The sequence below is a fragment of the Aythya fuligula genome, chromosome Z (assembly GCF_009819795.1).
Source record: "Aythya fuligula isolate bAytFul2 chromosome Z, bAytFul2.pri, whole genome shotgun sequence".
Classification (NCBI taxonomy): Eukaryota; Metazoa; Chordata; class Aves; order Anseriformes; family Anatidae; genus Aythya; species Aythya fuligula.
The window spans coordinates 81,970,757-81,994,109 of record NC_045593.1 but is presented as its reverse complement, the minus strand read 5'-3'; the positions used below and the strand labels follow the sequence as shown (position 1 = coordinate 81,994,109).

Sequence of the window (23,353 nt, the reverse complement as noted above, 5' to 3'; positions counted from 1 at the left end):
TCTCACCACTCAGAGCAGGGGGGTAAACACCTCCAGCGCCCTCCAACAACTCTTTTGTACACTTCTGTGGTTCATATTCTCATTTAAAACATGCAAAACTAATCATAATAGACACTTAATGCAAAAAAAAAAGAAGTGGCTGAAGAATGTCATGGTAGTAACAGGAGAAAGGACTAGCTATTTTTAGGGGTATTACAGAAGGATCAGGGCTAGGTTCTCATTTTCTGATCTTAAAAGAGGATCCAGACACTAATTAGCAAGGTACTTCCATTCCCAGAAATTAATGGTTGGAAAGAACAAACACACACACACAAAAAAAAAAAAAAAACAAATCTGTTTCAATGAAAGATGTTGGGCAGCTCTTATTTCTGTGCATGATCTGTTCTTTCCCAAGAAAGCCCCTGAGGTTCAGTTCCAATGTAGATAAGGTTTTCTGTTCCAGTGAACACTTGCTAAACATTTCATAACCAATCCACAGAGTCAAGCCCATCTGATTTGGTATTTATCATCCTATGTAGTATTTCCTGGGTACTTGCCAGTCAGTGCCTCTGATCATTACCGAACCTTACTTCTATCCATAATCTGCTAAAATATCACACAATTCAAACTGACTAATAAAAGTTCTTAGAAAAGTAATCCTTCAGATGCCCAAGGTGAGACCGTACAGCTGCAGCCTAATAAGCCAGCGCTTACTCTGCTATGCAGAATGCAAAATAATGCCTACCAACAACTGCAGTTTTATTGCCTTGCATCCTTCTACTTGTTAGATGATGCCTCTCAAAAGATATGCATAACACATACACATAAAAACAGAATTTTAAAACAACCCATCAGCATAGATATTTTTTTTCTTTTGCAAAGGGCAACGTGCATCACAATACAATAGGCATGGAACCACCCCAAGCATTACAATTTTTTCCTAAGCCTTCTGAAAGCAACCATAAATTTCAGGTGTGATCTGAGTAATAAAACCGCATCCAAACAATAGCATTATGTAATGCTTCTATTACCTAAACTTATTATGTATTAAGCACGGACTATAAAGATTACAATTTCCAATTTGCAGAGTAGAAAGAAAACTTAGTGAAGAAAAATAATTTTTACAAGACTTCTGAAGATGTCAGTGCCAGGTCAAGAAGCACAATTTAAAAGTCCAGCTGTCAGAATAGAGCATAGATAATCAGGCCTCTTAATCTCTGTGGATGCACTTAAATTCAAGTACAGCTTGAAATGACATTTTCCAACCAAAGTACTCCAATATTGGTCAGAGCACGGTACGTTTGGGTAGCTGAAAAAAGAAAACAACAATCTAGGTAGAATTCCCATCCTCATTCAGCACTGACTTAGGGGGAGGAGATGAGGCTGGCAAATGAAGATCTCGGGATGGCTGTTCTGTCATAGAGCCTCTGACTGTCCCAAATGCCCACCTCTGGTTTGCACCACTCCAACACATTTTCCAGGCAATGTCCAGGCAGAGGCAGACTGAGTCCCCAGGTCCCAAAAGTCGTTAATGATGACACTACAGTGGGCTTGGCTCCCTCCATTCTCTATGGTCTATCAATAATTTACCTCTACTCCAGGCCTTGGTGCTCTCAAACATGCCCAAATGCCACCTATGAGGACCCACCACTCGCACTCCATATGGTGTTACAGGAACACCCCTCTGGTTGCTGTCAGTGCAGCTCTGGTTATTTTGGGTTCTTTGAATTTGAAAAAACAAACAAAAAAACCCCCCAGAGCAACTCATTTTAATGCCACAAAGATTCTTTGCAGAGACGAGAGCAGACAGAGGAAAAAATGCTGTGTAGTTTTGTCTGGGGAAGAGCTTTCTAACAGCTATACGTAAGAACCAGTCTGCGTCATTCAACTTCTGAACTAGGTTGCACCTCTTTTATTTAGCCTGAATATTTTGATTTTGAGGTGTCTCTTTATAATTTAAAACATTTTCAGAAGTGACAAGCAGGAGACCCAACTCTAGGTAGCCTAGCATAATCACTAATTTTAGGCAATGGTAGGAAGTAACAGCTGGAGAGATCACATTCCTTTAGAATATATCAAGTTGGTTTTAAAAATGATAAACCAGTATTTTTATTTTTTATTTGTCTTGGCTTCTAGTAAAAAGATAAACTTCTAGAGGACATGCAATGACAATTAGAAGAATACATCTCCTTACAGTTTTATTACAGCTTTCATTAAATAACATAGCAAATTAAAACCAGCTAATAAAGTATATTGAAACACTGTTTTGTTACACTGCATTCATACACTGATCATCATATTTAAGTAATTCACATAAGAGCATACATAAATCAAGGTCTAAAAATAAACTAGACTTTTTGCAATTATGGATGTCATAATTTCCAAACAAGCCAAAGCGAATCCTTATGTTTCTGCTAATTCAGAAACTGAGAGTAGTGTCTGAGCATCTCTGTATGAAACAGGCAACTCCAGCCACTATAAAGAAAAGCAAAAACAAAAACAACAACAACAACAATAATAATAATAATAATAATAATAATAATAATAAAATAACGTACTGCAGCTGCATAATGATCTTAATTAAAAGGAAGCAACATTTTCCATTCATTAAAAAATATATAATGATGATGATAATGACGATGATGATGATCATAATAATTACATTGCTTTGCTACATGCTATACCCCCCCCCACCAAAAAGTGTAAAAACATGATTTGATTAAAAATAAACATCTGTATTCTCACGTTGCTACACATGACTATGGATGCTTTGTGAAAAATAAGGATTCAGAAGGTTGTGGCAGCTGAACTGAAGTTGAGCATTAATGGTTAGATGCACTCTGCATTTCAAGCAGCTCGTTATTCATAAAAACCTTGACCCCACAACAATTTTTAAAAGAAAAAATCACGCGGTTTGGGTAAATCAAACATGGGAAGGCAAACTGAGGTGTATCATGACTCAGGAAGACAGACTCCGTCCCTTTTCATGATTCAGTGCTTTGCACATCTTCACAGGGACGTACTGAGTAAGGAGCTTCCCTCCAAATAGGCTGATTTTTCTACAGGACTGAGCAGGGAAGAGCAATTTCACACCAGTCAGCATAAACTACGGCAGCCTTGGGGTATTCTAAATTACAGCTGGCAGCCCAGAGAGATTGTTCAAGCCGTGGAGGCTGATTGCAACGCAGCATGGCTTCCATATTTTGATGACTCTCCAATAAGCATGGGTTTCTCTTAACACGAGGTTCCTCTCAGGAAACAGATTATTTTTTTGTTTGTTTGTTTGTTTGTTCTGCAGCAAGAGAGTAGCTCAAAATAACCAGGAGAGAGCCACCTGATGGTATTTGTGCAAGGTAACTCCAATAAATGGCCTCATGCTAAGGTGAAAGTAGGACTGCCTTGTAACTGAGTCAAAGGGTGTTGGCTGCAGCTTTCCAAGAGGCCTGACAGAGCCCACATCCTGCTGACACTGACTTTACAGGTTGTGGTTGACCAGCTCTCCTCTGTTCTTTGGAAAATCCCTGCTGCCTTTTTTGAGTGACCTGCAAACGCACTGTGTGATTAACCCATGTTGGACAAGTCACGTAGGCTGTAACAAGTTTTAAACTCGTTTTCTTACACTGAGTTGCAGTGCAGTATACTAAAATAGATTTAATACTGGTTTTATTGGAAAAAATTTGGAAATTTATTTGACAGAAATTTATAACTAGGCAGTGTAAGATTTTAAAGTGATTTTTAAATGTCTGTAACCATTCCCTAGAACCATTTTGCCTATTTCGTCCCATAAAACAGCGCAGCCAGCTGGAAGGTTTGGGTCCTAAACCCAAGCATTATATCCCATCTCAGGTATCAGATATCAGGTATCAGAAATCGGAGTGTTCCTGATGAAGTGATCAGAAGTTTTTAAAAAACTAGTGCTCTGCTGGAGGTCCATTTTACAAAGCAAGATGTTCTCTATTATTAGTAGATTCCAGCCTCAGAGAATAATCTTCACACAAAGGATGTGTGAAGTTTCAGATGACAGACATAACAATTGTAAATATTACACTTCTCTCTGCATGATATGTATCTGAAGCTATTTAAATGTCAGTTCCTGTTGCTTCTAGCTGTGGGGAAAAAAAAAAAAAAAGACCTTTCTGTAGTTTAAAAAGTAAATTTGCTAAAAGCAAGTGGGCTTTTTAACATTGGTGCAAGCTGTTTAGGAAAGCTAAAAAAAACTGCAAGATAAAACAACTTAAAAACTTAACAAAACTCACCAGCAGTTACAGTGCCATCTCTCATTTTCACTTAAACAATACAGTTTCTGTTGAGCTTGTATTATAAGACCATGTCAGTACTGTTACTGCTAAGCACTTATATAAATATGTGTTCTTCCTGATAAGCGAACCACAAGCTTTTCCTGATACTGGTGATTTTTAAAAAATAAATGAATTGTCAGTTCAGACCTACAAACCATGCAGGCAGTGAAACTCCAGCCCTGAAGTTTTGGATCAATTTGCTCTGTTATTAATAGGCATTTTTGCAATATGTAGAGCACTGTTTGTTTAGGGTTTTCAGGGAGGTTTTCTCTTTCCTGCTTTGTAAATAGACATGCAGCTCTCAGTACAGCATGTGCAGGACACGGAGCGGAACGGAAACTCGCGACATTGCTGCTGGGGAGGAAGTACCAGTTGGTTTCCTCACAAATAGTCTGAAAATATAAATTTGTGAGCCTGCAGAGCGGCGAGTCAGCGCCCCTTATCGCGGCCCTGCACCTGCCTCTGCCCAGCAGGAGCAGCAGATAGGGGCTGAGACAGGAGCAGCACTACGGGGCAGAGCTGCCTGGTGCAGCATTGTGGCTGGGGCTTTGTGAGGTGCTCCTGAACTTGCAAACACACACAGAGCTGCTCCACAAGGCGCTTCATGTGCCACATTGGGATGTCGTCTCAATCCGTAAGGCCAAAGGTGACAACTGCATGCATCTTGATGTCAAAACATCAGGTTCCTGGCTCAATCTACCCTAGCTACCTAAGGAATGGGCAGAAAGAACTGACATCAGGGGCAGAACACTTCTCACCCTATTACTTTTGGGAAAGCAGTTGACTGAGAAAGGTTGCAGAGACCTACAGAATTATTGTTGAAAATAATAAAAGAGGTGTGTGCTTTCACTGTAGCTGCAGCTTGAAGATTACAGCAGGATTTTACTTTTGCTTTTGTTTAATCATTCTTCCTCAAAAGGAATTTTTTTTTTCTGGGACACACAGTTCTCCCAAATGCCATCTGCTTATGGGTCAAGGCAAGCAAATCCCAGATGAACCATAAAAGCTGCCCCAAAGCATCCAGCACAGCTGTAAAATGTGACCCACATGCACAACTATATTTTGAGACTTCTGTAACCAAATGCTACTGCCCAAAGCACAGCACAGCTAGACTTACCTCCTTTTGAACCTACTTGGTTTCATAACCTAATCAGAGTGATGGGGAAAGGGACCTCAGGGATCTCTTAGTGCCCATACTGTTGTGGACATTGTTTGGTGTGAACTCAAATCAATGTTGCATTTGTGTCTGATGGCTTTAAATCAGTTTATATCTCACGCAGATTAGTTCAGAGGCAGGCCCATGCCATTTTGTGTCACAGGTCATTCAACACAGGTAAAACTAATTCTTTTACTGAATTCAAGTTTCAAGGAAAGTGAAAAACATTTAATAACAGTTTTTCCAGTTTTTATAGAATGATAATGTGGCAGTCAAACTTTCAGCATTGCTTAGTTTTATTTTTTTTATTTTCTTTCTCTGTACAGAACAGGAAGAGGAGAGTGAGAGGAATAGGAGAACGGGGAGGGGAAAAAGGATATGAAAAATGAGATTAGTTCAGTTAAGAAACATAAACTCAGAAAGAAGAGGATCTTACACTGCCTAGGAATTAAGCCAACACTTGCTCTTTGATGTTTACATTTGGACAGCCTATCCCAACAATTTTTTAAAAGACAACTCTACATCAGTGAGAATTGCTGCTAGAAACTAAACAGTGGTATGATTATCACCTTTACTCACATATAAAAATTCATTATTTCATAAGTAGCACCATATTCATTAATGGAGGTACAGAGCCACTATGTACTATGAACCACTGGAAACAGTGGGGAAAATCCAGTCCACCATGAACAAAGAATGAAGAAGTGCCAAGATGCTGTTTTGAAATAGCAAAAAGAGGACTTTCAGAAGACTCAGCTTGACTCAGTGTGTGCAACAGCCTTGTCCATAAACCAGACCTATTGCATAATAAAGAAAAAAACACTTTCTTGTTTTTCTCTACTGCTGCTATTACTGTAGAGCTAAACAGCTGGGAAAGAGGGAAAAACAAAGTGCCTGAGAAATGTTTTTCTACAATGAGAACACAAAATATAAGTCACTGCTGCTTTAGAACATGGCCCACTGTGTTTCAGCCATCTCATTATACCACTTTCTAGAGTAATGTTTCTGAACAACTTTATACCTAGGTGTTTTCTTTCTTTATTCTTTTTTTCATTTTTCCTTTGGAAGCAAATCCTCAGGAAGCACCAATTACCAAAGAAGCAGCAGCAGCAGCAGGGATCTGGCACAAGCACTGAGTTAATACAGTCAAGACTTCCACGGCACTGGAAGCTCTGGAGAGTCCCAGCAGGTTTTCCCAGAAGTCCTGTAAGTCTTGTAGCCCTCAGAACTTGGTCAGGAAAATAAACTGGTAGAAACCTGCTTGATTTTTTTTTTTTAGAGTATCGTTTTTTAAAAATTATGTAAGGATTTCCATGACTGATTTTGCTATCTTGCTCCTGCTTATATCTAAATCTTGTTTGCCATTTGTATCACTCATTATCAATGCCTTTAAAATAATGAACTACAAATAAGGTTATTATTATTTTTTTTTTTTTTACTATTTTTGCTATTTTATACAGTTTTTCACAATCAAGAAAGTGTTTTCCTGATACTACCTTTTAGGGCAGACATTCCTAATTCCTTTTTCTGTTCGTTCTTTAAAGCAAGCCTTTTCATGTAAGTCTCCCTGAAAAAGGAGATGTTAGCATGTGCAAACTGCCAAACATGCATGAGTCTTGTGCTCACAGCACTGCCCCTTGGCAGGAAGCATAACAAAAAATAAATAAATAAAATATGCCATTGTGCTTTTTTTCCTCTTCACAACACTACTTAGTATGTACTTTTTGTTTATACATATATATCTGCATGTTTTGTTCCACCACCACCCCACACAAAGTTCATTGTGGGCTGTAACATAACAAATGCCCGGATAAGCAAGTATTACAAGCATTCCTTTTGAAGGCTCTCTGTTAGATACTGACCCTGTATAAGCCATACTGGTGATTCAACTTAATACTGTTAATGCAAGTCAATCTCCTATCGCTGTTTTCCTTTTTCTCAGGTATTACCGAGCACAGTCTGGTGAGATACATTTACTGGTGCTGCTGCCTAGCACAAGCAAGAGTTTGCCTTCCCAAATTACATCTCAGTGCACCAAGTACAGTCCATGCCCATGCACTTCGAGCAAGTAAAATGTGAGCACAAAATTGGCCTGCTGCTGCAGAATGGTGCTGTGGTAAAGTTCAAGAAAAACACTGATTTTCTCTAATGCTTTCAGGAAGATCAAACAGAAGAGGCTAGATGTATTTACTTATTATAAAAAACATGTCAGTGTCAATGAAGTAGTCCCAGCCAGATGCTGGTATTGATCTCAGAATTGCTTTTTTTAGCATTTCCTGTTGTATTCTAGCCTATCAGATGAAGGGTTTTCTAAACTGTTGGAAAATCAGATAAACCAAGAACAAGCTTTTTTAGTAGCAGTAGGCGGTATCCTGCTAACTAAAGACCATAAAGTAGGAGGGACTATATTGTTCATTTCTCACACAACCTGAAAAGAAAGATCAAGCTTTTAAAGGCTGTCATCAGCAGCAGGGATACAAGCCTTCATCCTGAGACCACTCTGTGTTACCTTCGTCATAGTGTACGCAGGCTTCAGAGAAGTCTCTGGAGTTTTGCTCAGGTAAAAAAGTGCTGTGTGAAGGATCAGGCCCCACAGCCACCTGTGGGTGCAGCTTTCCCCTGCAGCAACCTCTCCTCACAATCCTCTAAAATGATGTTGATTTGTCAGACTCTTAACAGTGGTCGAGAATTTTGCCACCAAGAAGTAACAAATATTTCTTTCTACTCTCTTTTCAAAATTCCATTGCTAAAATCGTCCGCAATTCCTCCTGTATTGTAGGGCTTTAAAAGCACAACACTGCAATTACCCTTCTTTCCGATGTGCTAACATTTGCTTAACATTAACAGTAAATATTTGCCAAGATATAAAAAGCACTCAGCCCCTTGCACTCCCCCTCCCCCCAAACTATCTTCCTCCACCAAAAACATATGCTTGTAATGAGAGATAAATAAAAAGGTAATTAAAGACAGTGCATTTATGAATTATTTTTAGATAATCCATAGCAGTTGGCTGCACCCTAGGCAGCTTCATTGGAAATAATGAAGGGTGGGGGTAAATAAAATAAAACAGAAGTGCACAAAAAGGATAGATTTCTTTCTTTTTTAACTGTTTCTGTAGGTCACGCAAGTAGGTAATTTTATATATAATATTATATGTATATGGGAATGTCTCTGTCGTGCTGCAATGAAGACATAAACCCAGCAGCTCTGGTTCATTAGAAACATTTCTCATATTTCTCATACAGTAGCACACAGCTCAGTATGGTCTAATTTACCCTGCCGAGAAGGGCAAACAGTGAACGGTGAGATCCCAGCCAGTGAAATATACATGTTTTTTGCCTCACTGCTTCAGCTGAGTAGCTCACGCAGCGTTTGGCTTCACATCTGGATGCCAAAGCACCGTTCTGCGCTGAGCTCTAGCAGTAGAGGTTTGCAAAAGATCCTGGATGTTGTTCCAGTGAACTGGGCAGAAAGGAGGAGGAAACAGAAGTTGGTGGGATAGCAGGATGCATGACCTGGAGGGAGAGGACCATGCAGGGAGACACAAGTCCGTATGGAATATCAAACAATGAACAGGCACTGGGGTTGGGAATTACACATCCATTCATCATACAAACCTCTTTTAGCACTTCTAACAGTTCAGCTGCAAACACTGAATTCTTCTCCTAGCTGTTGCCTTATTCCTGCGAGTAAAAGTCTTGTGTTTCAAACATTTTGTTCTTAAGAATGAGGACTGCATTCAGTGCTTTTGAAGCAATAATAAAAGAGACTTCATCCAAATACTTGGCCAGGAATTAACTCACTCAAGCTAAAAAATTCCTTTTACTGGGAGTGGCACTAGTGCCTGGGATTAAGAAAGCAGAGCTCCGTTTCAGGGAACAGCTGCTAAGCCAGAGACCTGTGCCCAGGCCGCGTGCCAGCAATGCAAGGGTAATGAATGCACCTTGGTGAGGCTCAGCAAGGCTTCCAGCCCTTTGGCTGCCTGGGTTAAACAACCATGCACCAGCCTGGCATGCGTTAGGTTAGAGAGAAGGTATGACTTCATCCATAACAAATAATTAATGTTTACGGGGTCTTTCTTGTTAAGTGCAGGCAGCTCTGGGGGCTGCAGCCTTTGGGAGAAAACTCCACAAAGAGGAGCGTCTGGAAAGGTGCTTCAGGAAGATTTTATCCTTAAAACAGCATCAAAACAAGTGAACCTCAATGGATAGGTACTAACACAAGGCATTACGAGCTATTAAATCTTACTTTTTTGTTCAAGTTGAGGCCTGAGCCTTGACTGCCCCTCACTCCTCCACCTATCCCTATGAGTTAAAACTAAATAAATCTTTGATGGGCCTTGCCACTCAAGCTTCCAGCCTTGGCAATACTTTTAAGTAAATATTTCTCACCACTTGCAACTTCTATGCATTTTCCATAACACCACATTTACAAGCAGGGCATAATCATTCACAGCTTTGTGCTTCTTTCAAGCCTTCACTATGCTCCCTAACGAAGTGCTTTACCACGTGAGAGTGTCTCTGGAAATAAATGTACAGTGCTTTTGTGCACTGTCCAGTGCTTTACATATCGATGTTAAACAAACCAATAATTAAGACAATACCTCAGAACATTGGTTGTCTTTAGGCGTCTGTTTTATCACATTTGGGCTTCAACCCAACAGCATGACTCATCCAAAGAACTGAGCATGCAGAAAGCAACTGTGCCGCTCGTCTTGTTTGAAGTTCAGGTTTGACTCCTGCCCTGAAGATAACAAAGTGCCCATGACCCATTCCTGCAGGAGGACACATACGTCCGGTGCTGGAGCTCATTTTTAGTGAAGTATCTTTTCCAAACAATGCTGGCTGTGGCTCCTAGACATTATTACGTACCCTGTGCCTCAGTCAAAATCTTGATTCAGAGAAACAGCAGTGTGAGTAACAGGAAGAGTTACTCTCTTAGTCACAGAAAAAAAGTTCATAATTTCCAGTTCTCTGTAGCCTCGTGTTCCCCCGTCCCTGTATGTGGTCGCAGACACAGATTTAGTGACCTTGCTGGAAAAAATTCTGCCCAGTCCTATTCTATCTATGCTATCATTGCTATCACTGAAACCAAATACAAGTTGCTTCTATAATTTTAAAGATTTTAAAGAGGAAAATGAATGAATTAGGTGGAAGCTCCCGATGTAAAGGGGAGCTCATTCTTGCCTTGAAATATAGATCATGCAAAAAACAAACAAACAAACAAACAAAAAAAAGGGAGACAAGTCCAGAAACTGAAGGGATTGGCAGAGGGAAAAGAGCTCATAAGAGTGCAAGGAACAGGCACCCAAATGTCAGAAACGACTGAAAACAAGAAACAAACAAACAAACAAACAAACAAAAACACATCTTGGGAAACAGGGAAACAAAGGAAACTATACAGTTTGCTTCAAGACAAAAAGATAGACTAAAGCTTGACTAAAAGTGTGCTTGGAAACCAGCTCGACCAGTTTCCACAAGGACATGGGCAGGGAGATATTTGTTTGCAATATTTTAAATTTCTATTCTGTCATATCTAATCACTTCCAATTTTCTCCATTTCAAGTGCTACTTGTTTTAGTTTATACTGTCATAAAAAGAGGCCTTGGAGGAGTTTTAAGCAGAAGGTTTGGTCAGATTCAAACCTTAGAGCTGCAACACACTTATGCACAAGAGTAATTCTTCCATTTATGAAAACATATTTTAATGTTATTGTAGGTAAGACCTTTAACCACCCAAGTGCATCAAAAGTTCAAACTCCACTAACCTGTGATTCTTGCCAACTTAAAAGTGGTGCATATTTTTCTAGCATGTTATACCTCTGGAAAATTTCTTGGGAACAAGTCCAATGAATGTGACATAATTAACATTTACACTGATCTGCGAACAAAAACTGATACAGATAATTAAGTAATTCTGGCCTCTGTTCTCAAAAAAACTTGAGTTAAGACAGAGCCCTATAAACGTGTGAGGTTCCACTGACTTCAAAGGGGGTTGAAATTTGTATGTCTCTGCAGTGTAGACAATTAAAGTTTCAGGGTTATATGAGAGAACAGAAAGCCATCATATTGGTAGTATGCCCATATCAGAAGTCCTTTTCCTGTTTTTTTGTTTGTTTTTTTTTTTTTTTTTGTTTTTTTTTGTTTTTTTTTTTTTTGTTTTTTTAAAGCGTAACAGAGCTATAAGGTATCATGAACCCAAACCCAGCTTCCTACATAAAAGATGACCAAGTTGTTGCTAGCCTCAAGTCATTTGTCAGTTTGAGGTTTTATAACTGTACCTGCATTGTTTCCAGAACTGGTAAATCCCCTGTGAAGCAATCAAAGACACATACAAAGCAAATACGACTGACATTTTTCTTCAGAGTAACGACCAGTGACACTAGGATGAAATTGGGAGCTAGATTTTACATAATTCTTCAGATTTCTTTCTCTGCCTTTCCATTGCACGTTCTGCCTATGTCTATAATTCCAATTTGCTTCCATATGTTTCCCACCATACCAGGTGAACTGTGTCTTTGTACTTTATGAGGGCTATTAGAAATAAACTACTCAGATTAAACGTGTTGTTAAAATTAAGCCTGTCTTGCGAACATTAGCTAAAAGCTGTTCTAGAAATAAGGCCATGACGAGCTAGCAGCATGTACCAGGACAACAGCAAATTTTGAGCTTTCTGACGTTTCACACTGAGCTTTGGAATTTGACTTAAAGCTGAACTTTTTGTGAACTCATCTGGATATTGAGAGGGAACTCGCTCATCAGGGACATAGGTGTGGATAGCACACACCTAGGTACAGATTCCTAGGGGAAAACAGGCACGAGAGGAACAGTTTGACTTCTGTTTTGCTTTGAATTTATTCATTTTTTTTTAAATTCATAAAGCCAAACTATAGACAGAGGAGGAATTTACACACGCATTGGCAGCCCAAGTGTAGCATCTGTGTGCATACACTTCAGAGAAGATAGCTGTCTGACAGGACAATGGTATAAAGCAACAAAATGATTTATTATTTCATCTGCTCCCAATTCCTTACTTAACAGGGAATTACACATTTCTACTGATTTGGGTTTTTCTTATTTCATAAGAAAAAAAAATATATTTGAAAGAAGGGTGATGAAGGTGTAAGGGCATTAAAGATCCCAGTGCAGAAAAAGATTTTGGTTTTGGTTTTTAACCTTTAAAATCAAGTGGCAAATGAGAAAAATATTTTTTTTAATGGAATAGAAAAGGTTATTTGGGACTTGAGTTCTGTCCTTGTGTCATAACACAAAGTCACAGTGAACTCCAATGTAATAAGAAATGGCAAGAGGAAATACTTTTTAGAACAGTGTGTACCTAAGTGGATATTTATGTCATTGGAAAATATTTTAGACAGAGATTGCAGAAAATTCAAGCAGGGATTGAAAAATTACATGTACAACATAAAGACTCAAAGATATAGAAGAATGATGAACTTTTTTTAAGAGGTATTAAACCACCTAATTCAGAGCTTAATTCCAATTTCAGTTACTAGCCCGATGAAATGATCTGACATCTTTCTCAATAATCTGCCTCTTATCACCAAAAAACATTAATGTCTCAGCCATCAAAGCAATTCTTAAGCATTGATATATTTTTAGAATACGGTTACTAGAGACCAAAGTAGACAATATACTTGAAATTCTACATTAGAGATTTCATTTCCAAATGTTGAGAAACCATGATGCAAGCCTTCAATGAGAACTTTAAAAGTAAAAAACAGGATAGATGGTAAATGCATATGTAGGCCCCGTCTCCCACGTTTCTCTTGTGTTCAAAGACAAGTCAGCTGCACACAGAGAATTTGAAGTGCAATGATGTCATTAAGCAAATGGTTATTACACAAAGAAGTTATGCAAAGGGGCAGTTATAGACACCCAGCTGTGAAATAACTTGTTATTCTTTCTAAAAAAAGACATGAGAACCAATGCATATTTCTTTTGAAGGGACCAAATCTTACTACTTTCCTTAGTAAAGGTATTGCATCAAAAATTCCTAGAATCTCCCTATTTTGCATTACAGATATGCAGATAGATTGCTTTCCCACCATTCAAACCCACTTGAGGCAAGCAGCCATCTCAGTCCAGAGCAATTTCATTTCATTTGACTTATGTCAATATCCCTCTCATCAGCAACCTCTTCAGTCCTACTCAAATTGCCTTTCACCTCTCCATAATTTCACAACCAATTCTTAATTTTTGCCAACTATTTCCTGAGCAATTTTGCTGTGATTCTTCAATCCCATGTACAAATACAAAATGTATTGTGTTCACTTACACCACACAGAAGCAGCCTGTAACCTGGAACTGCTCAGCTCTTAGGGATATGGCTTAGTGGGGACTGTTAGTGTTAGGTCAGAGGTTGGACTCGATGATCTTGAGGTCTCTTCCAAACTAGAAATTCTGTGATTCTGTGATTCTGTCTCAGAGCACAAACCTCCTTCCAGTGCATTGGCGGGAGAGCACTGCTGGACAGACATCTTCGACTGCCAGCACCTTTGGAGTGGGACAAGGAAGAGTTGGGGCAAAATCATGGACTCCAGGTACCAGAAGCTGAGCAGGGAAGATCTTGGTGTCCACAATATTGGTCTGCACTGCAGACTCTGCTCTAGGTAAACCCTTGCAAAATGGCAATGATATGGTAACAGATGAGCAACAGGATAATTAGCAAAAGGAGGAATACAAGAGCCCTTTTTTCATGCATCACTGAAATACTGTCCAAAAACATCATGCTACTTGGTGAATCGTGATATGGAAAAATTTACCAGTACCCTAACATTTCTTGTAATGCCAAAGACTGCAGTGTTCATACCACATATAAACTCAGGCAATTATGAAGATAATCACTGTCTCTATACTACTGTTATCATGATGACAGACTGTTGGTTTTACACAGTAACATGTTATGGGCATTACAAGATGTTGTACAAAATGTATATTTTGTGTAAAATTTGTCATATCTAAAGAGTAACACTTCTTTTGAAGTACAAAATCTAACACAGCTCAAATCTTTTTATTAAGTGCAAGCATATAAAAAGGTTCTTTCAGCATAAGTTTCAGCTTTTAATTTCAGCTATTAATTGTGCCCATGGCATTCTGGCTAGGAACAAAACAGTCAGACGCCACTGTAATGCAAAAATGAGTTTCCTGAAGGAGTGATCACAGGGAGAGCTACAAAAACAGGCTTCAGCACTTTTATTACTTTAACCTGTCTTCCAACTCTTATGTGAAATGAGAATCTTAGTAGCAAACCATTATTCTCAAACTATTTCTCAGGCTGATTCTGAAGTTATTTTGCAATGACCTTGACTTTGGAAATCTCTTAGTTACTTTTTCCACTACTACATTCTGGTTCAGAGAAAACAAACTAAGTGGTGTAGTTCAATCCTCTTTCCTGTATTCTTGCTTTGAAAGTCCTCTTTGTATAATCATGAGAAAGTTTTCGAGTGCTCTTCAAGTTAGGATTTAGCACTGATGCTATTTATGAAAATCCTTGCAGTTATCTCCTTACAGTGTTCATAATGACTGAGCTGGAATGAACTGCACACTCACTTAGCTTAGCATGATTTCTGGCATTTGCCCACTCTAAAAGGATGCAGGAAGAGTTTTAGATTTAATTTAGGAGTGTGAGTTGGAATTAGTAATTTTCCACTAGTTAATATTTTTATCACAACTAAGGATTTTTCCTAAAAATCCTGAGACAAAACAAAACAAAACAAAACAAAAAAATGTAAAACTGTGTTTCACTGCATAATGATACCATTAGCCCACTGTCTGATTGCAATCAGAAGACTTGATTAAACACATTTCTTGTGTTTACGACGTACAGAGAAACATTTTACCATGGAGAAATGTATAATACTATATTGTTCACCATGTTCTGTGGAGACACATCTGCACGTATTGCATGGTACATAGTTGATGCAGCAATCACTCATGTAGCATGAACATTAGAAATGGTTTGCTGTTGTGGACCTTGGATACTCTCCCAGGTCGAGAGCTGGTGTCTCTTAATGTGGCAGCAAACCTTGCCTGATATAGGTCAGGGATATCTTGCAGGGATAAGCACTTGTACAAATACGTCAATGCAGGTAGCATTTATAAATGCACATACAAACACAAATATACTGAATTCAAATATCTACTCACAGTAAACACAGTAATTCCCTTTCTCCAGGAGAAAAAAAAAAAAAAAAAAAAAAAAGAGTGCATTGAATTTTTCTCTGTTGTAATGGAATGATGCACACGGTATCCTACTCCTTTATGGAAGACAGATGGATGTTCTCCTGTTTTGGGCCTGCTCTGCAAGCACACCCATAAGAAGTGCTCATAAAAAGAAGTTGTATGTTCTTATATTAATTTAAATAGAAGCTGTGTGTTTACTTTTCTGCTGCACAAGGAGCATGTAATTAAGGCACAAAGTAAGCAAGCATAATAGCCTCATATCCTAGAATAGCTATTATCATAGATTAACTTTGCCAGAAAAGGCGCCACGGTAAAAGAGGTAGAGAGGATAAAAAATAACATAGATGTTTATCTATGTATCTTTCCACTTAAATGTCTCAAGTTCTATGAAGATGCATTTTGTTAATTAGCACAGTTTTCTGTGGTTATATATAGCACTGAAAGGGTTGTATTAATTATTGGCATTACAGCGATGTTTAGGTTGAGAACAGTTTGGAATAGAACATGTTCAATATTCCAAGAGAAACACTTCAGGAAATATATCTGACATGTTAATATAGTAACATTGCTTAGCAGAGAACATTTTTAATAATCTAAGTCAAGAGGGTTGAAGGTTTCTTTGGGTTTGTTTTTGCTTTTTAAAACACAGAAATGAAATGGAAAAAGAACACACTCTTCTGCTCATTTCTGCAGCAGTGGCTATCTCTATCCTTCACCCTGGAACTGCATCATCTCAGAAAATAATAAATAATTTACCAACAAGGCAGACGAGCCCAAGCTGGCTCCACAATGCTCAGGATGAAACTGTGGAGAAACTGGAATTGTATGGAAGGTGCAGCACAGGTGACATGTCTACGTGCAAGCAAATTACAAATAACCAAAAAAGTGCTATAGGTAGTTCATGGATATTTGAAGGGAAACTTACAGATCACTGTAGACCAGGCCATAAATCTGGGCTGTGCTGTGATGATAGATTCCTCTCAGAATAATCAAAAGCAGGATGACAATAAAAGCTGGAAGCCCCCAGCTCAAAAGGAAGTAAAGCAGATAGCGCCTCTCTGTGTGTTCATCGTTCATCACCAGGACGTACCAGAAATTAACAGCCTGAAAAATAATGCAGAATAGTAATCAGTAGACTTAGTGCATGATTAGCTATCCCAAAGACTAAATCATTCTGAATGTCATACAGTGTACTTCTGTCCCAGCATATGCCCAATATATGTCCCAACATAAACATTTTTCAACATATTTCACTTTCATTTTCTTCTTCTAAGTAACTGAGACTGATTATAAAAAAGTATGCTTAATTATGTAATTGTTACACTTGCAATTAGACTATAAGAGAGGAAGGGACACTCTAGAAGAAAACACTATTTTTGTTGTGTAACCATTAGTTACACTATACACTATTACACTATTAGTTACACTATAGTAACACTATTTTTACTATTTTTTTAATAGTAACACTATTTTTGCTGTGTAACCTTCTTGGATTTCTATGCTGTGATATAATATTGCTAAATCTGATCTGTATTAAAAGTTTTTAATGCTATTTTTCAGTTGTATATGAATTTTTGTAGGAAAAGCACTAGCCTCCTTCAAAATTTCTATGTATGGTATGAATGTAGGAATACCATTGCAACCAAAATTTTAATGTAACACAGCAGTGGAGGCATTCACGTCACAGGCCCTGATCAGACAACAGAATTATTAGCCAGACACAAAGACACAAAGTCTTTGTGCACGCAATTATGCTGAGACCAAAAATAGTTGATCTGATAGCTAATGAAGTTTATTTCTGCCCACGTGATATGCTGGTTTTGTTCCATTCTACTTTTCTGAAGGAGAATGATAGCAGTTTCATTAGAATAAACTCACAAGTTTTTATCTCCTTGAATCACTGTTTCTGTTCTTCTCTACCCAAGATGAAAGAGACAGCCTTCTTGTGTTTCTTGCTGCTCTGAACATGAAATAGTCGACTAGTCTGATTGCGCTGAGGAAGACAGAGTTTCTCGAGCAACAATATATACAGATTTGGATAGACTGGTTGTGTAAATGAATAGGAAGGGGAGAATAATGAGAAAAGGCCACATCTGGAGTGCTGGGTCCAGATCTGGGCTCCCAGTAGAAGATAGACCTGGAAGTACTGGAGAGAGTCCAACAGGCATCCACCACGATGATCAAAGAACTGGAAAGGAGCACCTCTCCTATGAGGAGAGGCTGAGAGAGCTAGGACTGCTCTCCCCCTCTACTCTGCCCTGGTCAGGCCTCACCTGGAGTACTGTGTCCAGTTCTGGGCTCCCCGGTATAAGAAAGACAGGGATTTCCTGGAAAGAGCCCAGCAGAGGGCTACAAAGATGATACAGGGCCTGGAGCATCTTCCCTGTGAGGAAAGGCTGAGAGACCTGGGTCTGTTCAGCCTGGAGAAAAGAAGACTGAGAGGGGATCTCCTCAATGTATATAAATATCTGAGGGGTGGGGGACAGAAAGATGTAGCCAACCCCTTCTCAGTGGTTTGTGGTGATAGGACAAGGGGCAATGGCTGCAAGTTAGAGCACAGTAAGTTCTGCACTGACATGTGAAAGAACTTCTTCATGGTGAGGGTGACAGAGCACTGGGACAGGCTGCATACAGTGGTTGTGGAGTCTCCTCCTCTGGAGATATTCCAGGCCTGTCTGGATGCCTACCTGGGCAGCCTGCTCTGAGGAACCTGCTTTGGCAGGGGGGTTTGACCCGATGATCTTTCGAGGTCCCTTCCAACCCCTACAGTTCTGTGATTCTGTGACTCTGTGACCAGAAAAGAAGAGGCTCAGGGGAATCTCATCAACGTCTATAAATACCTGAAGGGAGAAAGTGATGAAGAAGGAACCAAACTCTTCTCAGTGGTGCCTGGTGGCAGGACAACAGGCAATGAGCACAAGTTCGCGTACATGAAATTCCATGTGAATACAAGAAAATACTTTTTTTACTGTGTGATGGTGGTCAAAGAGTTGCCCAAGTTGCCTAGAAATATTGTGGAGTCTACTTCTCTGGAGATACTCAAAAGCTTCCTGGACATGGTCCTGGTCAACCTGCTTTAGCTGACTGCATGAGCAGGTGAATTTTAAGATACTCCTGCAACTTTGGTGGTTCTGTGATTCTGTGCACTATTAGTATTAAAGTCTGAGGGAAAATAAATAAATAAATAAATAATGAATGAATGAATGAATGAATGTAAACTCATATGCATCTTTACAATATTCTTCATCTTCTTATAATTAACTCCTCATCAAGCAGCATAAACAAGAACTTAAAAACATGTATGAATCAAAATGAAAAAAGTGGAATAGCTAACATCTCTTGAAATAACTGGTCGTATAAGTATGGAAACCACTCAAGCAGAACTAAATATTCAGAGTTTTACTTGGATTTTTGCTTTTGTCATAAGAAGTTAATAGAAGAAACATTTTCCAATGTGGTATGTTTTTGGTTATGCACATTTGCATGTTACTTTTTTCTAATAAAGAACCAAGCCATCCATGATCAGAATGTTTTGCAAAACATTTCTTCACCCCCTCTACCTCAAACCTATTTAAGCTACAAGCTGTACCAGCTACAGCTGTGTTTGTTATAAAATTATTTCTTAGCCTTCTATATGTGATAAATAAAGGATTACTTTTACCTTTTTCTAGCTAAAGTGCATCTAATTCAAAGTTGTGCCTCGAGGGTCTCTTAATATTCAGAGCAGAGAGGACAGACTTCTTCAGGCACCCAGTGATCCTTACCCAATCATACTCATACCTCTCTACTGACTACACAGGAATTTCATATAATAATGTTGATTTATGTTCTTAACTTGCAGCTGTCTATTGCTAGGATAGGTGATTCCCATATTCAGAGACAAGAAAATTGCAAAGAAAAACAAATATTTGTTTGTGAAATTTTGCAGGTTTCCCTCAGCCAACAGTTTGTCTAACACGTCGTTCAGGCTGGCTGAATTTTTACAATCAAGTACTTAATTACTGCTTTGTGGATTGCTTATGGAAGTCTCAGCAGTCAATTTTTATTATAGGGGTTTTTCTGTGATTTATATAGCATGAGCATACAATACTTTCTATCATGAATCATAAAGCACATTACATTTGCTAACAACTTGTTTTCAAAAAAAATCGTTAGTTTAGTAAGCATTTTTGAATGCTTCCCTAAAGACTGACATTTTGTATGCCTGGTGTATGCAGTGATATTAATAATATAGTAATTATTATGACATATGTTTTTGTCATTTGGTGACCGGTGCCATGTGAACAAAGGCAAATTTTGTTTTCCTTGAAAGAACACAGGAAAAAACCTACTGAATAATTGTAACTTTCCTGTGCAACATAGCACAGAAAATAAATAAATAAATAAATAAATAAATAAATATAAATCCTATTCATAGGACATTCATAGGAATAAAATATTGAACAGATGAAAATTTGGGGAAAAATATCCACACAAAGTTTGTGAAAATATTTTTCCTACGTACTGGCTGTTCTCTTACAATGCATTTTTTTTACTTTTACATGGAATTGAGAACTTGAATTCAAGATTTTATTTGTCACCTTCTTCTAACAAACATCCCTATTCTCAAAAGAAATGGATGGATGTTAGCTGTGCAGTGAAACATGAAACATGAGTGAAGAAATGCTCAAATTACATGTCTCTGTAATTGTGACTAGGCTGTGCTTCACACTGAGTGTTTCCAGACAGCGAATCCTTCAACCCATCTATGCCATTATGCTCCGGGATTGTTGGTTCTGCTATTTCTGACTACCCGGAGAGCATTGTTCTCGGCCATGCAACTCAGATTGCTTTCTAAGAAACCATACTTAATGTCCTTGCTCCATGTTTGTTTAGTCGTATTTACCTGTCTCACCTCATTTGTCACAGAAAACACGTTAATGCTAGTACTCCAGCAAAGATGTAAGGGAGTTTGGGTTTGTTTGCTGTTTCCTGTGCAGTGACATTTCTATCTTGATAATTGTAAGTTCTTGTCTTCAACCTTTTGAAGTTCCAAAATTGAACCAATGAAATACAAATACCGGTGCTAATTTTAGCAAATCCTTTCCTGTTGCCATGCTGCAACAATAACCAGTCCTACAGAAGAATGAAATGTACAGTCTACTTCTCGGCTGCTCAGGTGGGAGAACAAACGTACAAGTTGTTATTGTCCTGATGTAGGATACAAAACAAATACATATTCAAATAGCACTCTAACAAAACAATACTAAGGTCAGTGAACCTTTTTTTCTTTTTGAATGAGGTAATCAATTGAAATCACCTTCCTGAAACTCGAACGCTTTTTTTTTCTTTGTTCGTTCATTTATCTTTAGTGATACCTGTGGATTTCAGGTAAACATTAGCTGCAAGATTTTAAATAAGTTTTCCCAGCTCAATGGGAAAGCTTCTATTTCCCTACATCCTTCTTTTTATGAATAGCCACAGCTTTAATTTTAAGAGTGGCTGCATGTTTTTGTGTAATTCCTTTTTGTAAGCTGTTAAGCAGCCCATTAATCATACTCCAAAAAAAAAATTAAACTTATTGTAAAATAAGTACTTGTTGTACAAGTCTGCAACAAACTTATATATAAAAAAGCAAACAAACAACACCTTTAGGTTACCATATGTTGCCATTAAAAATCCACAAAGGACAAGGATTCTATTCAGGTATGGGTGATGTCAAGCTCATGACATTCACTCCAGTTTACTTTGCTTATTGAATTGCCACTTTCTCTGCTTACTCCACTTTTACAATGGATCAAAACAGAACAGAGTCTGCCTTTTACCATAATCTTTCTCTGTGTCAGAAATCACAGCTGAAGACTACATAAATTTCATTCTCTCCTCAAAAGACAGTTTTTACCATTATTGCACTCTTTTTTTTTTTTTTTTTAACAAGTTAGAAAATGCTGAGAGTCATGTTTCCTGAAAAATGATTGTCACAAGAACAACAGCACACTGAAAGGCACCCTTAATTTGTCCCCCTAAGATAAAAGCACAGACTGAATTTGAACATACAGGCTTATGCTGTAGCATCATCCATTTGTATGTGGAGACATTTGTAAGAAGCAAGTCTTCTGAATTTCAGCATTAGTACGAGGCAAATATTTCAGGTTAAATTCATGCTGTGGACACTAAGTGTATTTTACACCTTGCTTACCTTTCCTTCTGCAGTCAAGACTGCCTCATCCTTGAAAGACTGAGTAATGTCATTAACATCATACAACCTACAGAAACTGTCTTTGGTCATAAAATGGAACTGGCTGATGTGGGTTGACATCCAAAGGGACCTGGACAAGCTTGAGGAGTGGGACCATGTGAACCTAATGGGGCTCAACAAGTCCAAGTGCAAGGTGCTGCACCTGGGTCAGGGCAATCCCAGACAGGAGTGCAGACTGGGAGAAGAAATCACTGAGAGACAGCCCTGCAGATAAGGACTTGGGGGTTCTGGTGGACAAAAACCTTAACATGAGCCAGCAGTGTGTGCTTGCAGCCCAGAAGGCCAGCTGCATCCTGGGCTGCATCAACAGAGGAGTGGCCAGCATGACGAGGGAGGTGACTGCACCCCTCTGCTCTGCCCTGGTCTCACCTGGAGTACTGCATCCAGGTCTGGGGCTCCCAGCACAAGACAGGTGTGGGGCTGTTGGAGCAGGTCCAGAGAAGGACCACAAAGTTGATCAGAGGGCTGGAGCACCTCTTCTGTGAATAAAGTCTGAGATACCTGAGTCTCTTCAGGCTGAAGAAGAGAACGCTTCAGGGAGACATCACCGAGGCCTTCAAGTACCTGAAGAGGGTTTGAGCAGATAATGATAGGACAAGGGGGAATGGTTTAAAAGTAAAACAGGGGAGATTTACATGTAGATTAGAAGTTACAAGGAAATTTTTCACTCAGAGGGCGGTGAGGCCCAGGCCCAGGCTGCCCAGAGAAGCTGTGGCTGCCCCATCCCTGGAGCTGTTCAAGACCAGGTTGAATGGGATCCTGAGAAACTTGGTCTGGTGGGTGACATCCCTGCCCATTGCAGGGGGGTCGGCATTAGATGACCTTTAAGGTCCCTTCCAACCAAACTCACTCTTTGATTCTATGATTCTATGAAATCCATAGATAAAATCCAGGAATCAAGACAATTCAATACAAAAGGAACACTCAGACAACCTTGTGACAAGGACGATTTGATGTGCCCTTTGTTCTGCCTCTGCAGACAGATCTTTCTTTCCTTCTGCCTCTGAGGTCCTTTCTGCTCCTGCATTTTGGCAAGCATGTTGGCAGTAACTGTGTGGGTAGCATGAACAGTGATATCAAATGTAAGCTTAGAAGGAGCTAAAAATGGAGGAAGAATTAGAATACTGTGCTATGTGTTTTGTTATTGCAACCATTATTAAGATATAATAATGTTTAAGCATCTAGCTACATCTAGCAACATGCAGAAAATACATAGATCAGGACAAAAAAGTAAGGAAGTTGTCCTGGAATCTAGAAAATGAAAGATCTGGACTACAAAAATGAATATGAATAGGTCCAACTTACTATTAAGTCTGGGTTTTACAACTGACATTTGTTGCCTGGAAATGTTGCTCAGTCACCTTTTCATCACTTAATATTGTCTGGATTTTCTGGATGTTTCAGCTCATAGCAAGTTGCACACATCTGCACACAGCCCACACTCGATTGTCATGTTTATCCACTTCTGTGTGCAGTGATCA

The 23,353-nt window shown here is 38.9% G+C and overlaps 1 protein-coding gene across 1 annotated transcript in view; it reads right to left on the bottom strand.

The window, feature by feature from the left end:
• ADGRV1 (adhesion G protein-coupled receptor V1) overlaps nt 1-23,353 on the bottom strand; it is a 286,177-nt gene that overhangs the window by 62,333 nt on the left and 200,491 nt on the right. The window contains exon 85 of the mRNA XM_032206748.1: nt 16,560-16,738. Within this exon, the coding sequence (XP_032062639.1) occupies nt 16,560-16,738 (179 nt within the window). The remainder of the gene's footprint in view (nt 1-16,559; nt 16,739-23,353) is intronic.